The sequence below is a fragment of the Ranitomeya imitator genome, chromosome 3, assembly GCF_032444005.1.
Source record: "Ranitomeya imitator isolate aRanImi1 chromosome 3, aRanImi1.pri, whole genome shotgun sequence".
Classification (NCBI taxonomy): domain Eukaryota; kingdom Metazoa; phylum Chordata; class Amphibia; order Anura; family Dendrobatidae; genus Ranitomeya; species Ranitomeya imitator.
Window position 1 is genome coordinate 387614287 of NC_091284.1, and position 26308 is coordinate 387640594.

Consider the following 26308-nt stretch of genomic DNA (forward strand, 5'->3'; position numbering starts at 1 on the left):
TTGTATAATACTGGATGCACTACTTGTATAATATCACACACGCACAAATACGGCGCTGTGTTATGTTATGTCAACTTACAGGCTTCCCTGCTGCACCGACTGATCCGATCATTCCCTTATATCCAATGGGACCCTAATAAATTGACAGGAAAAAGTTTACTGTTAGAATCAATCACAGATCTGTATATTAATGCTTTTCTCCAAAAAGTCTATTTCTATCCATGGCATGGTCGCATCCTCATGTAGACAAAACTTAATAATTCACTGTTTTGGAATGTGTTCAAACACTAAATAGTTGCTGACAGTAGATGCAATTTTGGAAACAACAGCACTGTGAGTTTCCTGAGTACAAAGGCATCGCATATAAAATTCTAGTCTAAAAACTGATACACCTTAGCTATAATTTAACAGTACCATTTCCATAAACAGGTACAGAGAAACACAACAGGAACTTCTTAAAAGGAACCTGTCACCTGAATTTGGCGGGAACGGTTTTCGGTCATATGGGCGGAGTTTTCAGGTGTTTGATTCACCCTTTCCTTATCCGCTGGCTGCATGCTGGCCGCAATATTGGATTGAAGTTCATTCTCTGTCCTCCGTAGTACACGCCTGCGCAAGGCAAAATTGCCTTGCGCAGGCGTGTACTACGGAGGACAGAGAACGAACTTCAATACAATATTGCGGCCAGCATGCAGCCAGCGGGTAAAGAAAGGGTGAATCAAACACCTGAAAACTCCGCCCATATGACCGAAAATCGGTCCCGCCAAATTCAGGTGACAGGTTCCCTTTAACTTCGAAAACTCCATCTTTTGTCTGCAATGGTGATCCCATCATAAAACAATAACAGGATCAGGAAAGTCATTAAAACAAGAATGTAGCCATCCAGACAACATATAATCTAACGCAAAAATATGTCCATTTTGGATTTACAGAGAAGTTCTGGTTATAAAACTGATTTACCGTCTCTCCTTTGGGTCCACTGTTTCCTGGAAAACCACGAATACCCTGTGGGCCCTGTAATAAAAAAATAAAATACTGTACAACATACTGTATACACAAAAAATGGCACATATACTGTAGATGAAATCAAAAGTGTTATATACAAGGGGTGGGCAATTAATAAGATGCCACATGAGAAACCAAGATTCTAGCGGAGAATCAAACCAAACGGCTGAAATTAATTCTGTATTGTATTCAATATTAATATTATTGCTATTATTATTATTTAATATGAATTGTAATGCTTACTATTGAGCTTAAGTATGTTGACTAGCTGTTACTGCCAACAAATGTTATGTACTTATTGTAACATGCTTTATTTACCTGTAGCAGCTAATGAAAACTATATAATTTACTGCTTTTCATAAAGTTTATAGAAAACAGTAAATCATACTGCTTATTATTCAGCCGTTACACCTTGTTCAACAGCTCCCAACACACATTATAAAGCCTCCACAACCCCTCAAGTAGTATGATACCCCCCAGTCACCCACACAGTATGATTCCCTTCAAACCCCCACACACAGTATGATGGCTCCCACAACCCTCTACACACTATGATTTCCCCACAACCCCCCCCCCCCCACACACACACACACACAGTATTATGGCCCCGACAGATCCCCAAACACCTGATCCCCACACAGTGTAATGCCCCCACATCGTCCAACACACAGTATGATCCCCAACGGTCCCTTCACACAGTGTGATCATTCACAGTATCCACACACAGTATGATCCCCCATCATACCTCCATACACAGGCAAACACAGCTCTTCACACAGTATAATCCCCTACAGCCCTCCACACACTATGATGCCCCATCACACATACAGTATAAACCACTACATTCCCCCCATACAGAGTGTGATGTCCCCTCAGCTCACCACGCACACAATATGATGTCTCCACAGCTTTCCACACACAGTATAATATCCCCTCTCTCCCCCCCCCCCCACAGACACAGCATGAAAGCCCCCATTGATCCGCACTCAGAATAATTCCCCAGAACCCTCACAAAGGATGATGACCCCCACTTCTCCCAGAACACAGTTCAATTTCTCCAGCCCTCCTCACAGAATAATTTAAACCAAAGCCTATCACAATGTATTATTTCCCCAATAACATCACCACAAAATATGATGGGTCCCATAGTCCCCAAAACCGTATGATCACCCACAATTCCCCTTTCACACAGTATGATGTCTCCACTGCTAGCCACACACCGTATGATGATGTGGTGCCCCTGAGAGTCCATCGCCACAGAAGTACTGCATCTCAGCCAGAGGTGTGGTACTCCGCTCTCAGGTAAGGAAGGGGCACTACCCAAAACCCACACACTAGCATCCAACACTAGACCTCTATAGGCCTGGAGGGAACTAGGTAGAGGGTGTGGGAAGAGGGAGTGGAGTTGTCATAGCAACAAGAGGGAAGAGTCGGTTAGGGAGTTAGACAGTTGGAACTGAGGACTTGAGCAGTGAGGAGCTTGTCCCAGCACCAGAGGACAGAGAGAGAACAAGGAAGATAGAGAGAAGCTCCTGACAGAAAGAAGAGAGAGAAGGGGTCCTAGGAGCACGGGTAGTGAGAAATCCACCCAAGGTGCCCGAATCCATGCCGACTGTAGTTGGATAGAGGGACAAGGTTGCAGTGGGGAAATGGCCCCCAGACTAGTGGAGAACTACAAGGCTCAGCTAGCCAACCGGAGGCTGTGGTATCTGTACGTGTCACAACCACACATACCCGCTGAAAAGGCAGCCACATAGGATCAAGGGGACCAGAAGGACATCGCCCAACAGGATCCGAGGATGCTGGCTTGGGACACTGTGTATGAAGGCGCAGGGCATGAGAGGCAGGAGCCAGAGCAGTGAGATGGCCAGGAAAGGAACATAAGAATGGGGTCCTGGCTAAGTGTACTCCAAATTACCTGAGAGCTGGCTGGACCACAAACCAAGAGGACACAGCACCCCGGCTGGGGACTGCTTCTAAGAACTGTCAGTAAACTGTGGAAAACTGCACCCTGCTGTGTCCTCTGAATTATTACTGCGTCACCTGCCCTGCATCACAACATTCACCATCATTGACTTCAACTCTTTAACTGTCCTAGGGTCTAGCTCTACCCGTGGAGAGCTGAAACATCTCTGCTGCATCACCATCTGCCCCAGTGGACCTGAACCGCAGCGTTGGCCATTTCCCTATTGCCGAGCACCACGGGTGGCATCACGAACAATTCCCCTACAAACTTTATTTTCCCCTTTCATTAATTTTATTGGACGCCCTGGGCCATGGACCGGGTCACTGCTGCCGTGACATTCCTTTTAAGAACCGCCGGACCTGACTTGAGTACCCCACGGTCCTGGCGGGCACTCCAATGGATCCCCACAGCCTTCCGCACAGTATGATGGCCACCCCAGTCCCTGAACACACAATATGATCCCAGACAATATGATACGCCTACAGCTTTCCTAACAAGTATAAACTGACAATAAGAAAAAGGATGGCAAAAACTATCTGCTCCCCTGTTCCACTGCGGTCTGTGCTGTATGTGGGTTGTGGTTGTGTGCATCAGGTGCAGTCTAGTGACATCATTAATACATTTTTAAGCCACTTATTTACAGAAAATTACTAGAAATTACCGGGGGTCCTGGGATTCCTTGTTCACCAGAAATGCCAACATCTCCTTTTGGTCCCTGTAATTAAGAATACAGAATGATACAATTTATTTACTGAAATGTACTGTATGTATTGTTTTACTTTATAGTAACTCAGTAAGGGGTCACACATGAAGAATATGTTACTATTGGTCATGTTTAATTCACTCACCAAATAGATTGTAAAGACAGTTCCTAACGATCCCTCTTGTCATTTAAATTAACCATAAATCTTGCATATGACCAGACATTATTGTATGCAGGCAGGGCCGGACTGGCCATCGGGCAGTTCTGGCAAATGCCAGAAGGGCCGATGGCAGTAGTCGGCCGCTCGAGTGTGCCGCTGTCGGCACACTCCCCTCGCTGTCAGCACACTCCCGGCCTCGCATTCAACTATACCGGCGTCATAGACACCGGTACAGTTGAATGCAATGATGGGGACAGAGCGTCTGCTGTCGCTCCCTCTCCCATCATTCCCCGCTCTGTCTGCCGCTTACACTGCGGGTGCGCAATGACGTCATATCATCGCGCACCTGCTGTGTGACCGGGCGGGCAGACTGCAGCTGCTGAGAACAGAGCCAGGAGCAGCGCGGGGCAAGAGGAAAGGTGAGTAGAGTCAGTGTTTTTTTGTTTTTTTTATTACATGGCATGGCTGCATTACATTCTATGGGGCTGGGCAGCGCTGCATTATATTGTATGGTGGCTGTGCTGCATTACATTCTATGGGGACTGGCTGCATTACATTCTATGGGGTCTGTGCTGCATTACATTCTATGGACGCTGGCTGCATTACATTCTATGGAGCTGTGCTGCATTACATTCTATGGGGCTGTGCTGCATTACATTCTATGGGGTCTGTGCTGCATTACATTCTATGGGGGTTGGCTGCATTACATTCTATGGGGCTGGGCAGCGCTGCATTACATTCTATGGGGGCTGTGCTGTATTACATTCTATGGGGCTGTGCTGCATTACATTCTATGGGGTCTGTGCTGCATTACATTCTATGGGGACTGGCTGCATTACATTCTATGGGGTCTGTGCTGCATTACATTCTATGGGGGCTGGCTGCATTACATTTTATGGGGGCTGGCTGCATTACATTCTATGGGGCTGTGCTGCATTACATTCTATGGGGTCTGTGCTGCATTACATTCTATGGGGTCTGTGCTGCATTACATTCTATGGGGCTGTGCTGCATTACATTCTATGGGGCTGTGCTGCATTACATTCTATGGGGGCTGTGCTGTATTACATTCTATGGGGCTGTGCTGTGCTGCATTACATTCTATGGGGTCTGTGCTGCATTACATTCTATGGGGGCTGGCTGCATTACATTCTATGGGGCTGTGCTGCATTACATTCTATGGGGGTTGGATGCATTACATTCTATGAGGTCTGTGCTGCATTACATTCTATGGGGCTGGCTGCATTACATTCCATGGGGACTGGCTGCATTACATTCTGTGGGGGTTGGCTGCATTACATTCTATGGGGTCTGTGCTGCATTACATTCTATGGGGGTTCGCTGCATTACATTCTATGGGGTCTGTGCTGCATTACATTCTATGGGGGCTGGCTGCATTACATTCTATGGGGACTGGCAGCATTACATTCTATGGGGGCTGGCTGCATTACATTCTATGGGGGCTGGCTGCATTACATTCTATGGGGACTGGCTACATTGCATTCTATGGGGGCTGTGCTGTATTACATTCTATGGGGGCTGTGCTGCATTACATTCTATGGGGGCTGTGCTGTATTACATTCTATGGGGGCTGTGCTGCATTACATTCTATGGGGCTGTGCTGCATTACATTCTATGGGGCTGTGCTGCATTACATTCTATGGGGACTGGCTGCATTACATTCTATGGGGCTGGCTGCATTACATTCTATGGGGACTGGCTGCATTACATTCTATGGGGGCTGAGCTGTAATGCTGGATACAGCTGTAATTATGTTATATAGTCGTGTTACACTCCCCTCACTTCTTGTAACCTACAAGTGTACAAAGATATTATACAGTCACCATGTGACAAGTGGGCCTGGTGACTTCAAATGCCAGGGCTGAATTTTAGTCCCAGTCCGGCCCTGTATGCAGGTATGCATTCATACCTGCATACAGCCATCTCCCCGTAAATAATTATTTACTTACTGTTATTCCTTGTTTTCCTGACTCACCAAGGGGACCTGGGCGTCCTTTGTGGCCCTAGAAATCAAGAAATCTGATTATTAAAAACAATCTCATAGTTTTGGTATCGTTAATAAAAGGTTTGGTATCAAATTGCTAAATACATAATGTTATACTGTATAAATAAAAAACAAACCGCTATAATACAAAAATGCTTTAATACAAAAATGCTATAATACAGTAAAAGGATGTAAATTAGTTCTAACATGGCTTAACCCCTTCACGACCTTGCCCTTTTTCGTTTTTGCGTTCTCGTTTTTCACTCCCCTCCTTCCCAGAGCCATACCTTTTTTATTTTTCCGTCAATATGGCCATGTTAGGGCTTGTTTTCTGTGGGACAAGTTGCACTTTTCAACGACATCATTGGTTTTAGCATGTTGTGTACTAAAAAACGGGAAAAAAATTCCAAGTGCGGTGAAATTGCAAAAAAGTGCAATCCCACATTTGTTTTTTGTTTGGCTTTTTAGCTAGGTTCACTAAATGCTAAAACTGATTTGCCGTTTTGATTCTGCAGGTCATTACGAGTTCATAGACACCAAACATGTCTAGGTTACTTTTTATCTAAGTGGTAAAAAAAAATTCCAAACTTTGCTAAAAAAACAAAAATTGAGCAATTTTCCGTTACCCGTAGCGTCTCCATTTTTCGTGATCTGGGGTCAGGTGAGGGCTTATTTTTTTGTGCGCTGAGCTGGCATTTTTAATAATGCCACTTTTGTGCAGATAAGTTCTTTTGATCGCCCGTTATTACATTTTAATTCAATGTCGCGGTGACTAAAAAAACGTAATTCTGGCTTTCCAATTTTTTTCTCGCTACGCTGTTTAGCGATCAGGTTAATCCTTTATTTTATTGATAGATCGGGCGATTCTGAACGCGGCGATGCCAAATATGTTTTGGTTTGATTTTTTTTATTGTTTTATTTTGAATGGGGCGAAAGGGGGGTGACTTAAACTTTTATATTTTTTTATTTTTTATTTTTTTCATATTTTTTAAAACTTTTTTTTAACTTTTGCTATGCTTCAATAGCCTCCATGGGAGACTAGAAGCTGGCACAACGGGATCGGCGCTGCTACATAGCAACGATCATCAGATCGCTGCTATGTAGATGAAATGCAGGCTTGCTATGAGCGCCGACCACAGGGTGGCGCTCACAGCAGGCCGGCATCAGTAACCATAGAGGTCTCAAGGACCTCTATGGTTACCATCCTGACGCATCACCGACCCCCGATCATGTGACCGGAAGCGCCGGTTAAATGCCGCCGTCAGCGTTTGACAGCAGCATTTAACTGGTTAATAGCAGCGGGTGAATCGCGATTTCACCCACTGCTATTGCAGCTGACATGTCCCAGCTTTGAAGTGGGCTCAGCGCCGGAGCCCACCTCAAAGCAGAGGACCCGACCTCCGCTGTAATAGTACGGCGGAGGTCGGGAAGGGGTTAATGCTACTTGGATGTTAAAGAATAATACCTGCCAGTATTGTGCCTTAACGTGCTACAATATACGTATCAAGAAGGGGCAGTCATTTTCTTCTAAGCTATGGTTAAATAATAAATTAATGCTTAAGGCTAAACAGGGGAACACTGTTGTTTTGCTGTAATAAACATGACCAGGGCAAATATTTGCAAGAATGAGCTGTGAGTTTTCTCTAATTCTACAGTCCAAATGGATACTGATGGGCATTCAAAGTCATATGCATAAATATAAATATATATATATATATATATATATATATATATATATATATATATATATATACAGTTAGGGCCAGAAATATTTGGACAGTGACACAATTTTCGCGAGTTGGGCTCTGCATGCCACCACATTGGATTTGAAATGAAACCTCTACAACAGAATTCAAGTGCAGATTGTAACGTTTAATTTGAAGGGTTGAACAAAAATATCTGATAGAAAATGTAGGAATTGTACACATTTCTTTACAAACACTCCACATTTTAGGAGGTCAAAAGTAATTGGACAAATAAACATAACCCAAACAAAATATTTTTATTTTCAATATTTTGTTGCAAATCCTTTGGAGGCAATCACTGCCTTAAGTCTGGAACCCATGGACATCACCAAACGCTGGGTTTCCTCCTTCTTAATGCTTTGCCAGGCCTTTACAGCTGCAGCCTTCAGGTCTTGCTTGTTTGTGGGTCTTTCCGTCTTAAGTCTGGATTTGAGCAAGTGAAATGCATGCTCAATTGGGTTTAGATCTGGAGATTGACTTGGCCATTGCAGAATGTTCCACTTTTTGGCACTCATGAACTCCTGGGTAGCTTTGGCTGTATGCTTGGGGTCATTGTCCATCTGTACTATGAAGCGCCATCCAATCAACTTTGCAGCATTTGGCTGAATCTGGGCTGAAAGTATATCCCGGTACACTTCAGAATTCATCCAGCTACTCTTGTCTGCTCTTATGTCATCAATAAACACAAGTGACCCAGTGCCATTGAAAGCCATGCATGCCCATGCCATCACGTTGCCTCCACCATGTTTTACAGAGGATATGGTGTGCCTTGGATCATGTGCCGTTCCCTTTCTTCTCCAAACTTTTTTCTTCCCATCATTCTGGTACAGGTTGATCTTTGTCTCATCTGTCCATAGAATACTTTTCCAGAACTGAGCTGGCTTCTTGAGGTGTTTTTCTGCAAATTTAACTCTAGCCTGTCTATTTTTGGTATTGATGAATGGTTTGCATCTAGATGTGAACCCTTTGTATTTACTGTCATGGAGTCTTCTCTTTACTGTTGACTTAGAGACAGATACACCTACTTCACTGAGAGTGTTCTGGACTTCAGTTGATGTTGTGAACGGGTTCTTCTTCACCAAATTAAGTATGCGGCGATCATCCAACACCGTTGTCATCTGTGGACGCCCAGGCCTTTTTGAGTTCCCAAGCTCACCAGTCAATTCCTTTTTTCTCAGAATGTACCCAACTGTTGATTTTGCTACTCCAAGCATGTCTGCTATCTCTCTGATGGATTTTTTCTTTTTTTTCAGCCTCAGGATGTTCTGCTTCACCTCAATTGAGAGTTCCTTTGACCGCATGTTGTCTGCTCACAGCAACAGCTTCCAAATGCAAAACCACACACCTGGAATCCACCCCTGACCTTTTAACTACTTCATTGATTACAGGTTAACGAGGGAGACGCCTTCAGAGTTAATTGCAGCCCTTAGAGTCCATTGTCCAATTACTTTTGGTCCCTTGAAAAAGAGGACGCTATGCATTACAGAGCTATGATTCCTAAACCCTTTCTCCGATTTGGATGTGGAAACTATCATATTGCAGCTGGGAGTGTGCACTTTCAGCCCATATTACATATATAATTTTATTTCTGAACATGTTTTTGTAAACAGCTAAAATAACAAAACTTGTGTCACTGTCCAAATATTTCTGGCCCTAACTGTATATATACACACAGTATAAATTTAGATAACATAGTGCTTTTCACTAAATTAGGATATCATATCAGTTAATTTATTTCAGTTCTTCAATGCAAAAAGTGAATCTCATATATTACATAGAGTCATTACAAACAGCGTGATCTATTTCAAGTGTTTATTTTTGTTAATGTTGATGATTATGGCTTACAGCCAATGAAAACCCAAAAGTTGTTATCTTAGTAAATTAGTATACCTTACAACACCAGCTTGAAAAATGATTTTAAAATCAGAAATGTTGGCCTACTGAAATGTATATTCAGTAAATGCACTTAATACTTGGTCGGGGATCCTTTTTCATCAATTACTGCATCAATGCGGCGTGGCATGGAGGCGATCATCCTGTGGCACTGCCGAGGTGTTATGGAAGCCCAGGTTGTTTTGATAGCAGCCTTCAGCTCATCTGCATTGTTGGGTCTGGTGTCTCTCATCTTCCTCTTGACAATAACCCATAGATTCTCTATAGGGTTAAGGTCTGGCGAGTTTGTTGGCCAATCAAGCACAGTGATACTGTTGTTTTTAAATCAGGTATTGGTACTTTTGGCAGTGTGGACAGGTGCCAAGTACTGCTGGAGAATTAAACTTCCATCTTCAAAAAGCTTGTTAGCAGAGGGAAGCATGAAGTGCTCTAAAGTTTCCTGGTAGACGACTGCGCTGACTTTGGTCTTGATTAAACACAGTGGACCTACACTAGCAGATGACATGGCTCCCCAAACCGTCACTGATTGTGGAAACTTCACACTCAAGCAGCTTGGATTTTGTGCCTCTCCACTCTTCTTCCAGACTCTGGGACCTTGATTTCCAAATGAAATGCAAAATTTATTTTCATCTGAAAACAACACCTTGGACCACTGAGCAACAGTCCAGTTTTCTCCTTGGCCCAGGTAAGATACTTTTGGCGTTGTCTATTGGTCATGAGTGGCTTGACACAAGGTATGCGACACTTGTAGCCCATGTCCTGGATACGTCTGTGTGTGGTGGCTCTTGAAGCAGTGACTCCATCAGCAGTCCACTCCTTGTGAATCTCCCCTAAATTTTTGAATGGCCTTTTCTTAACAATCCTTTCAAGGCTGTGGTTATCCCAGTTGCTTGTGCACCTTTTTCTACCACACTTTTTCCTTCCACTCAACTTTCCATTAATATGCTTAGATACAGCACTCCGTGAACAGCCAGCTTCTTTAGCAATGACCTTTTGTGGCTTACCTTCCTTCTGGAGAGCGTCAATGACTGTTTTCTGGACATCTGTCAAGTCAGCAGTCTTCCCTATGATTGTGGGGCCTATTGAAACAGACTAAAGGACCTTTTTAAATGCTTAGGATGCCTTTGCAGGTGTTTTTTGTTAATTATTCTAATTTACTGAGATAATGACTTTTGGGTTTTCATTGGCCATAATCATCAACATTAACAGAAATAAACACTTGAAATAGATCACTCTGTAATGACTCTATATAATATATGAGTTTCACTTTTTGTATTGAAGAACTGAAATAAATGAACTTTTTGATGATATTCTAATTTAGTGAGGAACACTTGTATGTATGCATGTGTGTGTATGTATATAGTATATATATATACGTTATATATATATATATTTATACAAATATATATATATATTACTATCGTATTTTAACTCCTTATTGCCATGTTTTTGGAGAAAGAGTGCTGCCATCTTTAGGCCATGTTCACACGTTCCTGATTTCCCTGCTGTTTTTTCTGCACTAAAAACCGCAGCTCTTGGCAGAAAACGCAGGTGCGTTTTTTGGTGCTTTTTGGTGCGTTTTTTGATGCGTTTTTGGTGCGTTTTTTGATGCGTTTTTTGATGCGTTTTTTAATGCGTTTTTTGATGCGGTTTTTAGTGCAGTTTTTTATGCAGTTTTCTCTGCAGAGTCTGTGTGTTTTCTAGGAAGTTTTTTTAGGGTTAAAATGGCTGAAAATACCCTAACCCTACCCCTAACCCTACCCCTAACCCTAACCCTACCCCTAACCCTACCCCTAACCCTAACCCTACCCCTAACTTTACCCCTACCCCTAACCCTAACCCTACCCCTAACCCTACCCCTAACCCTAACCCTACCCCTAACCCTAACCCTACCCCTAACCCTACCCCTAACCCTAACCCTACCCCTAACCCTATCCCTACCCCTAACCCTAACCCTAGTTCTAACTGTAGTGGGGGAAAAAAAAATTCTTTATTTTATTATTGTTACTACCTATGGGGGTGATAAAGGGGGGGGGGCATTTACCTTTTTTTTATTTTGATCACTGTGAGGTTATCACAGTGCTCAAAATGTGGCCGGAACGAATCTGCCGGCCGGCAGATTCGGCGGGCGCACTGCGCATGCGCCCGCCATTTTGGAAGATGGCGGCGCCCAGGGAGAAGACAGCCGGACGGACACCGGGAGGCCCAGTAAGTATAAGGGGGGGAGATTAGGGCACAGGGGGGAAGTAGGAGCACGGGGGGGTGGCATCGGAGCATGGGGGGTGGGATTGGGGCACGGGGGGACAGCCACACTCCACCCACGCACTTCCTGCTGCAGCGGTTCTGCACCACAAACCGCAGAAAACCCGCAGATATTTTTTTCGTCTGCGGGTTTTACTGCGGGTTTGACCTCACAATGGAGGTCAATGGGTGCAGAACCGCTGCAGTTCCGCAAACAGAAGTGACATGGTCCTTCTTTTTTACCGCAGCTATTCAGCGCGGCTTTTTTTCAGGATTTTCCGCAATGTGTGCACAGCAGTTCCTGTTTTCCATAGGGTACATTGTAATGTACCCTGCATGGAAAACAGCTGCGGACCCGCAGCGGCAAAATCGCTGCGGTTCCGCATTAAAAAAAGGATTGTGTGAACATGGCCTTAAACTCTGAAATGTTAATAAAAATATGCTGTTTTTAAAAAAGTTACAAAATCAGAAAAGTGTGTGCAACAAAATCTTACCTTAACCCCTTGCAGACCCTGAGGACCCTTTGGACCAGCTGGGCAATTTGATGGGCACTAGAAAATAACAGCAGACTGAGCAGTTTAGTCATTAATTTGATAAATGTTACATTATACAAAACATTTAAACTAGTAAGTGCATTGCAAAAATAGATAGAATATGTAGAATAAATATTAGACAGTACGTCCAATGTCGGGAAAGGGTTAGTATCAGAGTATGTGAGTGTGCAACCTTCATTAGATTGAGGTGCATATTTACAGCTACCATAGCAATACTGGAGCTGGAATTTCAGCAATGGATGCAGTGTTTTGGGGGATTTTATAGTTATGCTATGGGTTTTAGTAGTAGCCAGGTGAAAGTAACTGGAACCAATAAGGGAATTTTGAATGTTAAATTTGGCCACTTAGGTGTTTTTAATAACAATAGTTGTAAAATTATATTTTTGATAAACGATAATGAGGGATGATAACACAGGTCTACAAAAAAAAAAAAATTCTGGTGACAAAGTTTTTTGAATGGATTTTGAATAATTTGAGGGTGCGGAATTCAAAAATCCATTACCATTGGGGAATTTGTTCTAGTTTTTTAGATAATTCTTCCATGAAAATAATGCATTTCCCCAATGCAACTTGTGTGTGACAACAAATGCAATATATTTTGGTCTTTTGACTCTTTAACAATGTCTTAGGTAATGAAACATCCCATATAATTATTTTGCATTTCAATTTGTAGTCTTATAATGCTATAAAAGCCAGAATTCTCCTGTGATTATTAAATATCTCAGATACTATAGCCAATCTGGCAAAACCGAAGTCATATTATTTATCAGCACCACAAACTTAATATAAAACCATTCAAACATCGTTGGCACCAAAATCACTCTGTACCAGTGTAATATATTTAATACTAGTGTGTTTTAAACATTGATATTTTTCCTTTTAGGATGAAGCATTATTGTGGCCTTATTTACCTAAAGGCACAGAAGATGTGCTTGTAAGCAGTTCTAGGATGTCTGCTACATGTGGATAAAGTAGTAAGGTCTGGAAATTTGTATTTTTGAATTGTAAAGCTATTCCATACATGGCATGAAATAGCTGAGTGAGTGCAAAAAGTGACAGCCACATTTCTGTTGAAAAAATGTTGTTTAAGTCATTGTCACTCCAGCTCATCACCAAACTCTTTCATTATCGAAGAAAGCAAGTACGATATTGAAATCTATAATCATTATAATTAAGAACCATGCCCCTGAAGAAGCAGAGAGTGCGAAACCCTGGGTCAGGAAGGATAATATGCTGTTGTTTTCATGTTTGAATGATGTGCTATTTTACTGATGTTCCCTGTGAGCACCGTGATTACGCTTGGGGAATAAAAGTGGTTTCCTAGTTCTCACTGTGTTTCGCATTTCTCTTTCTATCTCATAGACTAGACCAACGATTCATTTTTTATTTTTAAGACGGACTAAGACCATTTCATGTTGGTTTAAAAGAACATCTATCTCAAATTCTGAACATATATGGTCTGGTTCACAAGTGTCCTTTACAAAAAGAATATCTTACTACAGCGTTCAGCTATATTTCATATATTAAGAAGTATGTATCATTACAAAAAGTAACATAAGACTTTCCTAACAAACACTGCATGGCATGACATTGCCATTTCAGCCAATAAAGTGCTCGGTCTCATTGTCTAATTCTGTCTGGAAGATAAAAGAAACATCTGATCAGCTGCCTTAAGAAACAAAGTGACTTTTGCTTTTTAGCATTTTTCATAAATGTCCCCAATTATTCTCAGTAGAACGCTATTATCTGTCTTTTTGTTTAGCCAACATAAAAGTATTTACCCATTGTCAAGCTGTGAATATTTCCAGACAGCCAATTTCAAGACAGACTACACAACTCCTAATATTGTACTGGGTTTAAATGTCCTCTTTGATCACTTGCTTGTCAGCACTTATTTATTTTGCTTCAAAGAAAATTTCCCTGTGCAGCAAGTTCAGAATAAAGAAACCTCAATTCTAAAGGAAATATTTGGGGAATCAAATAAAAACAATGGAAGCTCCAGCGTAGTAAATGGATCACCCCCCAAGAAGGTCACTCACCAGGAAATCGGCACTGCCTTCCAAGCCTTGGAAGCTCACTGATGGACCCTAAAACATAAAGGAAATCCCATTGTACATTGCATGCACTGAAACTACAGGACTAATCCATTGAGGAATGCTACTGTCTTATTAGCTATTTATACTCTATACTCGTAAAGTCACATAATTACAGACTCAGCATTTACTGTTCATTCTGCAATTTAGGAACTGCACAGGGACAATGTGTTACACCGATAGTACTGAGGAAAGAAAAAAGAACGCTGATAACAAGTTTCGCATAATGAATGTCAATGCAAATAGCAAAATACAGACTATAGAAAGAAGAATGCACTCTCAGATCATACCCTAGAGGTAAATGGTGAAAGGTGACAGTTTCATAGAACATCCTGAGAATATATGCGAACAATATGCTAAAATAAGTCTCTATGGAGGTCAGTTATTAATGGGAGATTCAGCTAGCGGAATTGCACAAGTGACTATTTACATTGTCAGCGCAGTCAGACTAATACGCACTGGGGGACATTTATAAACCAGCAATGAAAGAGAAAAGATTCATAATGAAAATGTTGCAAAATCGTAACAAATATAAAAGTAACAATGTACGTAAATAAGAAAAATGCCAGAAATGGAGCAGTGCTTAAAGGGGCTGTCCTGGTATAGGCAACTATTTACAGGTAGCCAACTACTGCAGCCCGGTTATGCTGAAACAAGACCAGTAACAGCATCTACAACACTCAGCAGCTCCGATCAAAGCATTTACATCTGGCGACAAAAATAGCTGATCAGTGGGGGCGCCGGAAGTCAGAACCACATTGATCTGTATTCTGTAGATGGGTTATTGTTATGTCCCATGAATGAGACATTTTACAGACTGTCCTGTACATTTTACATGCTGTATTGCAGTCTCTCATATTGTTATTGTTGCTATGTGTTCCTGTGTTTTGCATAACTGAAATCCTTCCTTTCCATGAAGTTTGTCCCTTCTGTCTCCCTGTCTCCCTCTGCTGGGTGGCATGTCACTTCCTTCTTCTTCTCCCTGTGTGTCAGTCTCCATCTTGGCTTCATTAGAAGCACATGTGCTTTTAGCCTGTCTGAAGAAAGTCTTTTTTACCTGCTGCTGTTTGTATGCATTCAACACAAATTCTTAAAGAAAGTCTCTTCTGGATTCTTCATAACATGTGTGCCTGCAGCTGAGTTAAGCTATCTGCGAACGTCGCCAATTGTAAGTAAGGTGAAAAGATCCAGCATCTCACAGAGCCATATTTGCAGCCACAGGCCCCGGGGACAGAATAGTTATAAAATACCTATGCCCGGACAACTCATCAAGGGCAGAAGATTTTACCAACTGCATAGTCTTGCTTCTCCTCACCTTAGGTTGTCTCATTTTAGAACTGTCCGTAGTTATCAATTACAAAGCCTAGAACTCATGACATCTTTTTTTCCATTTTTTGTCTTTTAGTATTCTGTGCTATTTTTTGCCTTAAATTCTTCAAAATGGCACAGACTGGTTCATAAATTTTAACAAAAACAAGCAAAAACTTTTTTTCCGGATAGCCTACTTTTTGACTTTATTTTGCACCTTTTTTGCAACTCTTTTAGAGTAAAAAGTCACAAGATGCTTTAAAATGTTGCAGAAAAATAAAATTAAACAAATATTGATACTGATACTGAAGTACAATTGCACAAAATTTCTGACATTTCAAAAAGTCACAAAAGATACATTAGGCTAAATCATCTCGAAAAATTAAACTAGGTCCAGAATGCAGAATAAAAAAAACCGATGAAACCAAGTAATATTAATTTAAAAAGGTAGTAATGTTAACTTTAAAAAGGTGCCATGTCATTAACGAATCAGCTAAAAAAAAGTGTTAGAACCCTTTTTACTGCAGAAAAAAATATAAAGTCAATAACAAATCAGAGCCTATATGTTATACACTTAATTGCTTATGCAGTGCAATTGTGGAGTGTTGAGGAACAGGTAAGCAGACTATTAAATATCAAACATTTTAACTTTTTTTTATTTGTTATTTAAAAGCTATAACAACGCAAACAAAATATACATACTTGTATTTCATATGGTGTTAATTGTAATGACCCCTAAAAAGTGTTAATATGTTCCTTTCGCAACACAGTGAAAATTAAACCATTGATTTTTCTTCCTTTTATGCCCAAATATTTATATTTTTAAAGGAAACACGCCAGCACGAATTTGTAATGTAAAGTAAAGATATGTCTGTAATGATGCAGTAATACTGATTACATTGATACCTTTGGTGAAGAAATCTGCTTTGTGGTTCTTCTTCAATCGCCATTTGAAGTTTTCTGCTAATTAGATTTCGGTGCACAGGGGCCGGACTGTACCCAGGGTCTGCTCCCTGTCTGTGATTCCCTGGCCCGTCTGCCTGCCTCCGGTCTGTGATGACCTGCTTCCTCTGTTTGAAATCTCAGCAGTGACCTGTCATCCACAAATCAGAGGCCGGCGAAGGAGCACAGATAAGGAGGTGAAGACCCCTGCTACAGTTCGGCGATCTGACAGGCAGCGCAGGAGGCTTGCCGGCGCCTGCTCTCAGCATGCACGGATAAGCCACCTCCCTGCAGGACCCAGAAGGACTCCGTGGCCATCTTGGATCTGGGGGCCTGCAGGGAGGAGACTGGAGGAACAACGTGATCACATCGCGTTGTTCTGAGGGTCTCAGGGAAGCACACAGGGAGCCCCCTCCCTGCGCCATGCTTCCCTATGCCACCAGAACGCTGCGATCTTGTTTGATAGCAGTGTTCCGGGGGTTAAAGTGCCGGGTGCGGTCCGTGACCACTCCTGGCACATAGTGCCAGATTTCAGCTGTGATAATCAGCTGACACCCGGACGCGATCGGCCGCGCTCACTGATCGCGTATGACGTAATATCCCGTCGATGGTCATATGGGCCCGGGTCACCTCGACAGGATAGTACATCTGATGTCAGAAAGGGGTTAAAGAAGAACCACAAAGTGGATATCTTCACCAACGGTATCAATGTGATCAGTATTACCGTATTATAGCGCCATTACAGTCATGTCTTTACTTTATATGACAAAATGGTACTGACAGGTTCTCTTTCGCAATACAAGAATATTTTAATCACAGTTTTCCTTCAGTGTTAAAGGGGTTGTTCAGCACTTTTATATTGATGGCCTATCCTTAGGGCATAAGCAGACGGCCATATAAATCAGACTGATATCGGAACGCAGTGCATGTATTTCTATGCAGCTGTCACACTTGTGTCGGGAGAGCCGCCGGCCAGTCTGTGCACTGTGTTCCAATCTCGGTCTGATTTATAAGGCCGCATGACTGTGCCTTTGGGATAGGTTATTAACATCAGTTCTATGGAGGTCCAACACCCAGCTGTTCCTGCTGTTGAAGGCAATCAGATGTGGTCAGTTATAGAGATATACAGGACAGTTCTGTCAACAGTATAGTAGCTAGAGCAGGTACCCTGCGCATCCACCCCCTAATCAAAATGAATACAGTTGTATCTGCAGAACCCTGCTGGAGCCACTTTATAGTTGAAGGAGGTATGCTGTTAGACTTCCCAACTGATCACATTTAGTCGCCACCGGCACCAGGAACAGTTGATTGATGGGGATATAGGGTCTTTCAACTATCTGATATTGGTGAACTATCCTACGAATAGGTCATCAACATAAAAATACTTGATAACTCCTTTTAGAATATATCTGTACATACTGGTTTTCCAGGAGGCCCAGGTGGTCCAACAGGTCCAAGCGGTCCTTTAATTCCCTGAAAAAAAAAGAAGAAACAAACTAATATACTTAATGTAAAAAGAAATAATTTACTTTTACCCCCAGAATATTCCCCATAAATTGACCTAACAGGAAACAACTAAGTAGCGGTCAGAATAGTAATGGAAAAAGGAATATGAGTTAATTAAAAGACTACCACAAAATAAAAAAAAAAATGACTGGTTGTACTGATAAGCCAATAAAATAAAATGTAATGTACATATATGCATCAAATAAAAAGCTGTGTGTTTGTGCAATATTCTAACTCTACACTGGACTTCATACCAATATTGGCATTATTGTGTAGTAAGTATGCACTAAATTTTGAGCAACAGCCCCGCTCTATTTCTTGAGATCCATGGCGAATTTATTCACTGCAAATCGAATATTTTGGGAATATTCGGTAAAGCTGACAAACTCAAATTTTAAAAAATCTGCTCATCTCATTGTCTAACTACCTCTGCCCTAAAGGTATAGAGGTTTATCTATAAAAATCCGCCCCACATTGTAAAACAAAAACACTTTAAAAACTCTTTCCGATACTCTTCTTATTAATTTTAATTTGTTTGCTGTTCATACGAGAAATGTGTTTTAGATTTTTTTTTACCATGAGATTTTTCATAAAAAGAAAATGAAAGCGACTTCTTTGAGGCAGGTCCCTTGTGGAATCCGCTCCAAACTTGACAGCGTCAAGCCAAAAGGCTGCCAAACACAGTGTAGAAAACAAAAGATGCTTCAACAACCTCTTTAAAAATGCTTAAAAAAATCTCAGGGATAAAAAGCTTCCAAAAAACAATAAAAGAGTAGCATTTCCTAAGGTTGATTATTCTTGTTAAACTCGTTAGATTTTCCCATCTCCCCAAATCTCTGTGAATTAAACCAGTATTTTAATTAACTCGATTTGATAAAGGTATATAAGACTTGGCTCATTTTCTTAAAGCTACTTTAATATACCTATATGCCAGATGGCATAAAAAAGAAATGTCTACTTAGCTGCACTAAATACAATACAACAATCTCACTACTGTTCTACAGTTTCTCTTATTGATAAATTCTTGCATCTTACATAAATATGCTAAATTTCCCCCATTTCAAGGATTTGCATATATTTAGCCATGAGAATATTAAAGGTTCTTAAGTTTATAGACAATAAATAAAGATAGTCAGCCAAGAAATGGAAATATACAATAAGCCTTTGTAAATATAAACCTTCTTTCCATTGTTCACGATTTCTCAGTTTTATGAATGCAGCCATCAGTGAAAACAATGGATATTGTTTATTCTTAGGCTGTGTGACAAGTTGGATGATAAAATCTCCTAGCTAGCATTCTCATTTGTAACAAAAGTGATTCTGATTAGATGACTTCAGGGCTTTGTGCAATCCAGTCTAGTTCTTCACATGTGCAGTTTAAACCAGAAGTTTACATACACTATATAAAAAGACACATATTCATGTTTTTCTCAATATCTGACATGAAATCACAATAAATGTTTCCTGTTTTAGGTCAATTAGGATTACCATAATTATTAATATTTGTTAAATGCCAGACTAATGAGATAATGTTTTAAGGCGTTTTTATTACTGCAAAGTCAAAAGTTCACATACATTTTATTAGTATTAGGTACCATTGCCCTTAAACTGAATAACTTGGGTCAAATGTTTGGGATATTCTTCCACAAGCTTCTCATAACAGTTGGTCAGAATTTGGGTCCATTCCTCCTGAAAAAACTGATGTAACTGATCCAGGTTTGTAGGTCGCCTTGATTACACCTGCCTTGCTCGCACACATAAATTTTCAATAGGATTGAGATCAGGGTTTTGTGATGGCCTCTCCAAAGCATTGACTTTGTTATTCTTAAGCCACTTTAGTAACATTTTGGCAGTATGCTTTGGGGCATTGTCCATTTGGAAGACCCATTTCCACCCAAGCTTTAACTTCCTAACCGATGTCTAGTGATGTTGCTTCAGTATTGCCACATCTTGTTTTCTCATTAAGCCATCTATTGTATGAAGTGCACCAGTCCCTTTTACAGCAAAACAACTCCACAACATGGTGCTGCCACCCTCCGTTTCACAGTTGGGATGGTGTTCTTAGGCTTCCAAGCTTCTCCCTTTTTCCTCCAAATGTAATGATGGACATTATGCCCAAAAAGTTCAATTTTAGTTTCATCAGACCGCAGGACATGTCTCCAAAAATTAAGGTCTTTATTCCTGTGTGCATTTGTAAACTATCTGGCTTTTTTATATTCCTTTTGAATAATGGCTTCTCCCTGGAGAGTGGCCTTTCAGCCCATGTTGATACAGTAGTTGTTTCACTGTGGATATTGACACAATATTACCAGCTTCCGCCATCATCTTCACAAGGTCTTTTGCTTTTTGTCCTTGGGTTGATATGCACATGTCGGACCAAAGCACACTCATCTCTGGGACACAGAACCCATCTCCTTCCTGAGCAGTATGATGGCTGAACATTCCCATCTCGTTTGTACTTGTGTATAATCGTTTGTACAGATGAATGAGGCACCTTCAGGTATCTTGAAATTGTACCCAAGGTTGAGCCACAATTGTTCAAGTCCACAATTCTCTTGCTGGTATCTTGGCTGATTACTTAAGACTTTCCCATGATGCTACACAAAGAAACAGTGTGTTTCAGGTGTGCATTAAAATACATCCACAGGTGTGTCTCTAATTAACTCAGTTGTTGCCAGCTTTTCAAACACATGACATCATCATATCGGCGTTCCAGAATTGTTTATAGGCATAGTAATCTTAGTGTATGTAACAAGGTGGCATGGGGTGGTAGTTACGGGCGAGTCTACTGCAGTCAGTCAGTCCACACTCTGACCCCTTACACATAAAATAACAGTTCTGGTCCTCGCCCCAGGTCACAGTGGGTTCCTCAGTTCAGCAGCTGTTTTCCATGACAGGACAGCGTCCTCCGGATGAACCACACTTCACACTATATAGGGCCCAACAGTGGCAACTTGTATTTTAATGATGAACAAGAAGAAATAAACAAGAGATGAAATAATTCCTGTTCTGTCCCTAATCACAGCAATGGCTGCAGCAGCAAAGTCCATGACTCTCAGCAAGCTCTCCGGAGCTAAAGTCTCTGCTGGGGCACAAATCCAGTTACTGTGACTAACAGTCCTGGCAGCCATTATTCTCCCCAGCCGGTGGTCCCTTCTGTCTCAGAAGACTTCTCCTTCTGTCCCAAGCAGGGACACACCTGTGCCCCCAGACGGGGACACACACCCTGCCTCAGGCCATCCTGCCTGGGCTCTGAACAGGAAGCAGGAGCTTCCTGCTTGCTTCAGGCTGCAAGTCCAGCCCCCTAAATTAACCCCTTCTGTCTCTGCCTCTGTCATGTGCATACTAAACACATCACAACAATTATACATGGCAGACACAGCACATAGATTCAGTACAGACATATGAATGCATACTAATGATTACATACAGGGGAGGAGAGAGGGAGCAACCGAGGGTCTTCGCCACCTCCTTACATGTATGTAGACATTTTACTTTGCAGTAAGTAACAAAAATGCCTTAAAACATTCTCTCATTATTCTGGCATTTGGCAAATATTAATAATTATGGAAATCCTAATTGACCTAAAACGAGAAAGGTTTATTCTGATTTCATGTCTGATATTGAGATAAACATGCATATGTGTCTTTTTATATAGTGTATGTAATCTTCTGGTTTCAGCTGTACATGTCTACGGTACATGTTTTTACACATACCGGAGACATGTATCCACATATAGACATTAAATCCTATGGCGATCCTCACATGTCCGTATTATTTTCACCACCTCCAGGTAATGCAGCACTGAGTGACTCAGAAAAGCGGTGATATTAGAAATGTTACAGCTCTTCAGAGTCGCTGTGCATGATCCGAAACATCTGAAAGTGGTAATGTTACTGATGTCGGATTTGTTTGGACTACGTCGGACCTGCTTGGGATTTTTTAAAGAAAGTGGTGAATGAGGGAATGTGTCTTTGTTTTATTTTTCTGTATTTTGTGTATATGTCCTTTTCAGATTACCATTCACCGGACTATGCTGGATTCGCTGGACTACGTTGAACAGCTGTGGAATTCATAGTGTTTCAATAAAGTATTTGTGTGTGTTTCCTTTTTTTGCTGGGTTAGTAATGGGGGTGTCTCATAGAAATTTCTCCATTACTAACACTAGGGCTTGATGTGAGCTGTACTTTTGGACAATTCACAGCTGACATCAAACCCAAGCCACATTATCCTGATTGTCAATGCACCAGGGCATCGGTAAGAGCCAAGGCAACAGAATTGGAGCATCTCATGTGATGTACCACTTCTGGGGTGGCTGCTGGCTGCTATTTTTAGGCTGGGAAGAGCCCAATAACCTTGGACCTTCCCAGCCTGATCATATCAACTCACAGCTGTCTGCTTTACCTTTGCTTCTTACAAAAAGTGGGGCTGACCCCATGTTAATTTTTTTCCATTTATTTATTTCATTGGTTAATACAAAGCTGTACAATAAACTCCATATGCAAGGCACTGGAGTTTATCTATCTATCTATCTATCTATCTATCTATCTATCATCTTTGCACATCTTTGACACATAAAAACAAGCCTTTTTTTCTGTTCTACGTTTGGTACACACTTACACATTGATGGCCAACAGAAAACCACACTGATAATAAAAATATACATGCATTTTTTTAAGTAGACATGTGATGGGTCCTAAAGGGGTGGTTCAAAACTAACATTTATTTTAATCCTAAATATCTGCCTATTTCATGTCATAATCAAAGCCCTTTTCTAATATACTTTAATTAAAAAGTCTCTATCATACCATCACTACGCTATCTGCTTTATTTTTTGTACCTATTTCCTGTTTGATGACATTTTATGTGAGAACCCCTAGTGCATGCTGCGATTTTCAAACAAGTCTACATCAGCGGGCAGCCTCTGCCCACACCCTAAAATAAAGCATAATCAGTGACATCCTTTTCAGAGGCTGGGCTAGTCTCTGGCCTACTGAGCATGCATTGGTTTTCAATTCAAGCGTATGCTCAGTAGGATCTTATCACTGTGCAATATGCAGAGTGGCAATGCACTCCCTTGTCAGCTCTGATGAGAAGTGATGAGGTCTCACAAGAGCGCACTGTTAATACTCATTGTAGTTAGATTACCCGGGGAACAGGGACTAGTTACGCCACTGCAAGTGACATTAAAAAAAAGTCACCAAGTGTACCAATTGGTGGTCATATTGTGCCGCCGATCGTTCCATATTAACAAATCTTTAATCATTGGCAAACTTTTAAAATAGCCCTCCATTTGTTTAACAGGTTGGCCATCCATATGTTTTAATACAAAACATACAACACTATCTAGATGTTTTATAGGTGCTGCCCAGGATTGGAAAAACATGAGTGCTTTGGATTAGAAACTTGTCCACACTTGTCCATGAGCTGAGTCTAATATAGCAGCTAAGCTCCATGGAAGTGTACGGGGTTGAAATAAAATACCCCACACAAAGTGTCGACATGTGTGGCTATATTTCTGAAAAATAAACATTTTTTCCGTTATCCTGGGCAACTCCTTTACAATTTTTTATTCATTAGAAACAAGTGACTTCTGTAAAAAAATACCTGTAATTGCTATTTCATCTGCATGAACACAATAGCATTTCATCTATGAGCATTTGATCAGAAAGCCATTTTTCATTTGTAGATACATTGGTAATCATCTTGCTGCTGAATTTGACAAGCATCGTATAACAAATCTTACCTTTTGTCCTGTTGCTCCAATTTCTCCAGGAAGCCCAACAGGTCCTGGATTACCCTAAAAAAGCCATATTGTCAATCCTTTTACAAATAAAGTTGTAATATTAGTAATAATAATGAGATAGGCTACACTTACTGGAAGTCCAGCAACACCAGGGCCCTAATATGAAAATGGTGAGATAAATAAATAGTTTATATTGTTCCCATAAAAGTACATTTCAGCGATCAAAGAAACATTCATACTCACTGGTTTTCCAGGTGTCCCTGGGAGTCCTGGCTGGCCCTATGTAACACAATTAAAAAATGCTATTAAATGTAAAGAAATTGCACGCGTCTTGTAATTCATGAACTATCTATAACCAATACTGTATATTCTATCTGCCTTCCTTCCACTCTGTTCCTGCTATTTCTTCCATCCCTAGTAATAAAGCCTTGTTCACACATCCATGTCCATTCTGCAAAAAAATAGACTGTTTTACGTGTGATGATCTGTTTTTCCACTGCTTGTTAGTTTTAGTCACTGGACGTTACACAGATGACGAACACTGCCCTCTCAGTGAGGCCTGATTCAAACGTCAGTTTTTCACGTGCCAGTGCTATCTGTTTTTTTTACGGATAGCCCTTGTACCTATGATATGAAACTATTCACATGGCAGATTTTTTTCCTTAGCCCGAGTAATCGGTGCGAAATCACAGAGACGTGTCCAATATTGATCCAAGTGTCAGATCAAAATCGGCAATGCAAGTCTATGGGTCTGTAAAAAACATCTGACAGTATTCGGATGCCATCTAAGTGCTGTCCGTTTTTTTTCACTGACTGATCTGTAGATACTGTATGTAAGGGAGTGACAGGGGCAGTCATTTGCTTCTCACTCTTAAAACAGTGTTTATGCAAAGTGTGTGATTTTATATTATTTTCGGAACTATATTAATATGTGGAGATGCATAGGACTTTATAGGCACTAATGTTTGCAGTTAATGTAATGTACTCTGATAAATGTATAATGTGATTTATGTATAATATATACGGAAAGTACGGGGTTAAGTATAGGACAGATGTATAGAATAGAGAAGGAAAAGTGCAGTTGTGGTCACATTAGTTATGGGAAGTAAGTTGCACAGGTTTAGGAACAGTAAAATGGTGGGGAACAGCTCAGCCAAGGAAGGGGGCAGGGTCAGTTAATAAGGGTGAGCACGTCCTGATTTTAGTCAGACAGATGAGAGTTGGAGATTAGACCTGAGATAGGTAAAGTGTTAGCAGGAATTAAAGGCCAGAGGGATGAAGGGTAGGAGAAAAATGGACGATTTGGCAGTATTAGAACGTCGGCAACTGTTTTCAGCGGACAGTCCTGTAACATCCAGGGCCTAGGGCCCGAACTAGGCACTGGGAAGCATGCATTGTTTCCTTCCAACAAGAGGAAGCCGGGGGCGGGAAGTGTGGCTTATGTGAGTAAGGCCGGGGTCACACTTGCAAGTGCAATACGTGAAACTCACGCGAGTCTCTCGCATCAATACCCGGCACTCGGGACCGTAGTGTGTGGCTGAATGTATTTCTATGTAGCTGAATGCTCCGGTCCCGAGAGATGGCGGCAGTGTCGGGTATTGATGGGAAAGACTTGTGCAAGTTTCTCGCATTGCACTCGCAAGTGTGACCGTGGCCTAATAGTAATGAGTGCTAGTGATCGTTACTCAGGTTTGCCCACTGTTCTCGGGTATGCCCTAAGTGTCACAGGTCTAACAGCCGCGAAACATGTGGGCATGGGGATGTGAACATGTCACTTGAGGACCCGCGATACTCGGTGCATACCCGAGCAACCTAGATAAAGTCAAGTAACGAGCACTTGCGCTCATCACTAGTTAGATGTTTAACATGAATCAATGGTCTTCTTTTACTCTGGTGTACACTGCATGGAAGGACCTTTCTACTTTTGATTTTTTTTCTGCACTGGTGCTGCAATGTAATGGAAGGAGATACCTCTGCCTGGAGCCCAAGCAGCAAAGGAGCCCTGCTCTTACTGCTGAATGTACCAAATTACCAATCATGCAGGATTATTTTTCCATTATTTTTCTTCATTTTGAAGTAACAAAGAGGAGCCCAGTTTAAGAAGGCTGCCGATCGATGCACTGTAGATAAAGTCAGTAGTGTGCATTTGTGCAAGTTAGGAAATAGCCCTCAATAAAGGCTATGAAAACACAAAGTTCATCACTTACCTTTGCTCCATAACGACCTGGTGGACCAGGATCTCCCTTAGCGCCAATTAGTCCCTGCAAGAAAAGTGAATTTGTTGTCATGACAAACTATAGTGTAATGGACCAGGCTGTAATGAGGTCCATGGCAGATTGTTCTTGGTGTAATTAGAAAGCTTACTCATGTCTATTATTTATTTATTATGCTTAGTATCAACAAATTTCGCAGTGCTTCACAGACATCATCACTGTACCCAT

The 26308-nt window shown here is 41.3% G+C and overlaps 1 protein-coding gene across 1 annotated transcript in view; it reads right to left on the reverse strand.

Moving 5' to 3' along the window:
* COL9A2 (collagen type IX alpha 2 chain) overlaps window positions 1-26308 on the reverse strand; it is a 114757-nt gene that overhangs the window by 36489 nt on the left and 51960 nt on the right. Inside the window, exons 5-15 of the mRNA XM_069756980.1 lie at window positions 26075-26128; window positions 24111-24146; window positions 24000-24023; window positions 23868-23921; window positions 18035-18088; window positions 14312-14359; window positions 12213-12269; window positions 5805-5858; window positions 3633-3686; window positions 961-1014; window positions 80-133 (exon numbers count right to left, since the gene is read on the reverse strand). Coding sequence (XP_069613081.1) covers window positions 80-133; window positions 961-1014; window positions 3633-3686; window positions 5805-5858; window positions 12213-12269; window positions 14312-14359; window positions 18035-18088; window positions 23868-23921; window positions 24000-24023; window positions 24111-24146; window positions 26075-26128 — 543 coding nt within the window. The remainder of the gene's footprint in view (window positions 1-79; window positions 134-960; window positions 1015-3632; window positions 3687-5804; window positions 5859-12212; window positions 12270-14311; window positions 14360-18034; window positions 18089-23867; window positions 23922-23999; window positions 24024-24110; window positions 24147-26074; window positions 26129-26308) is intronic.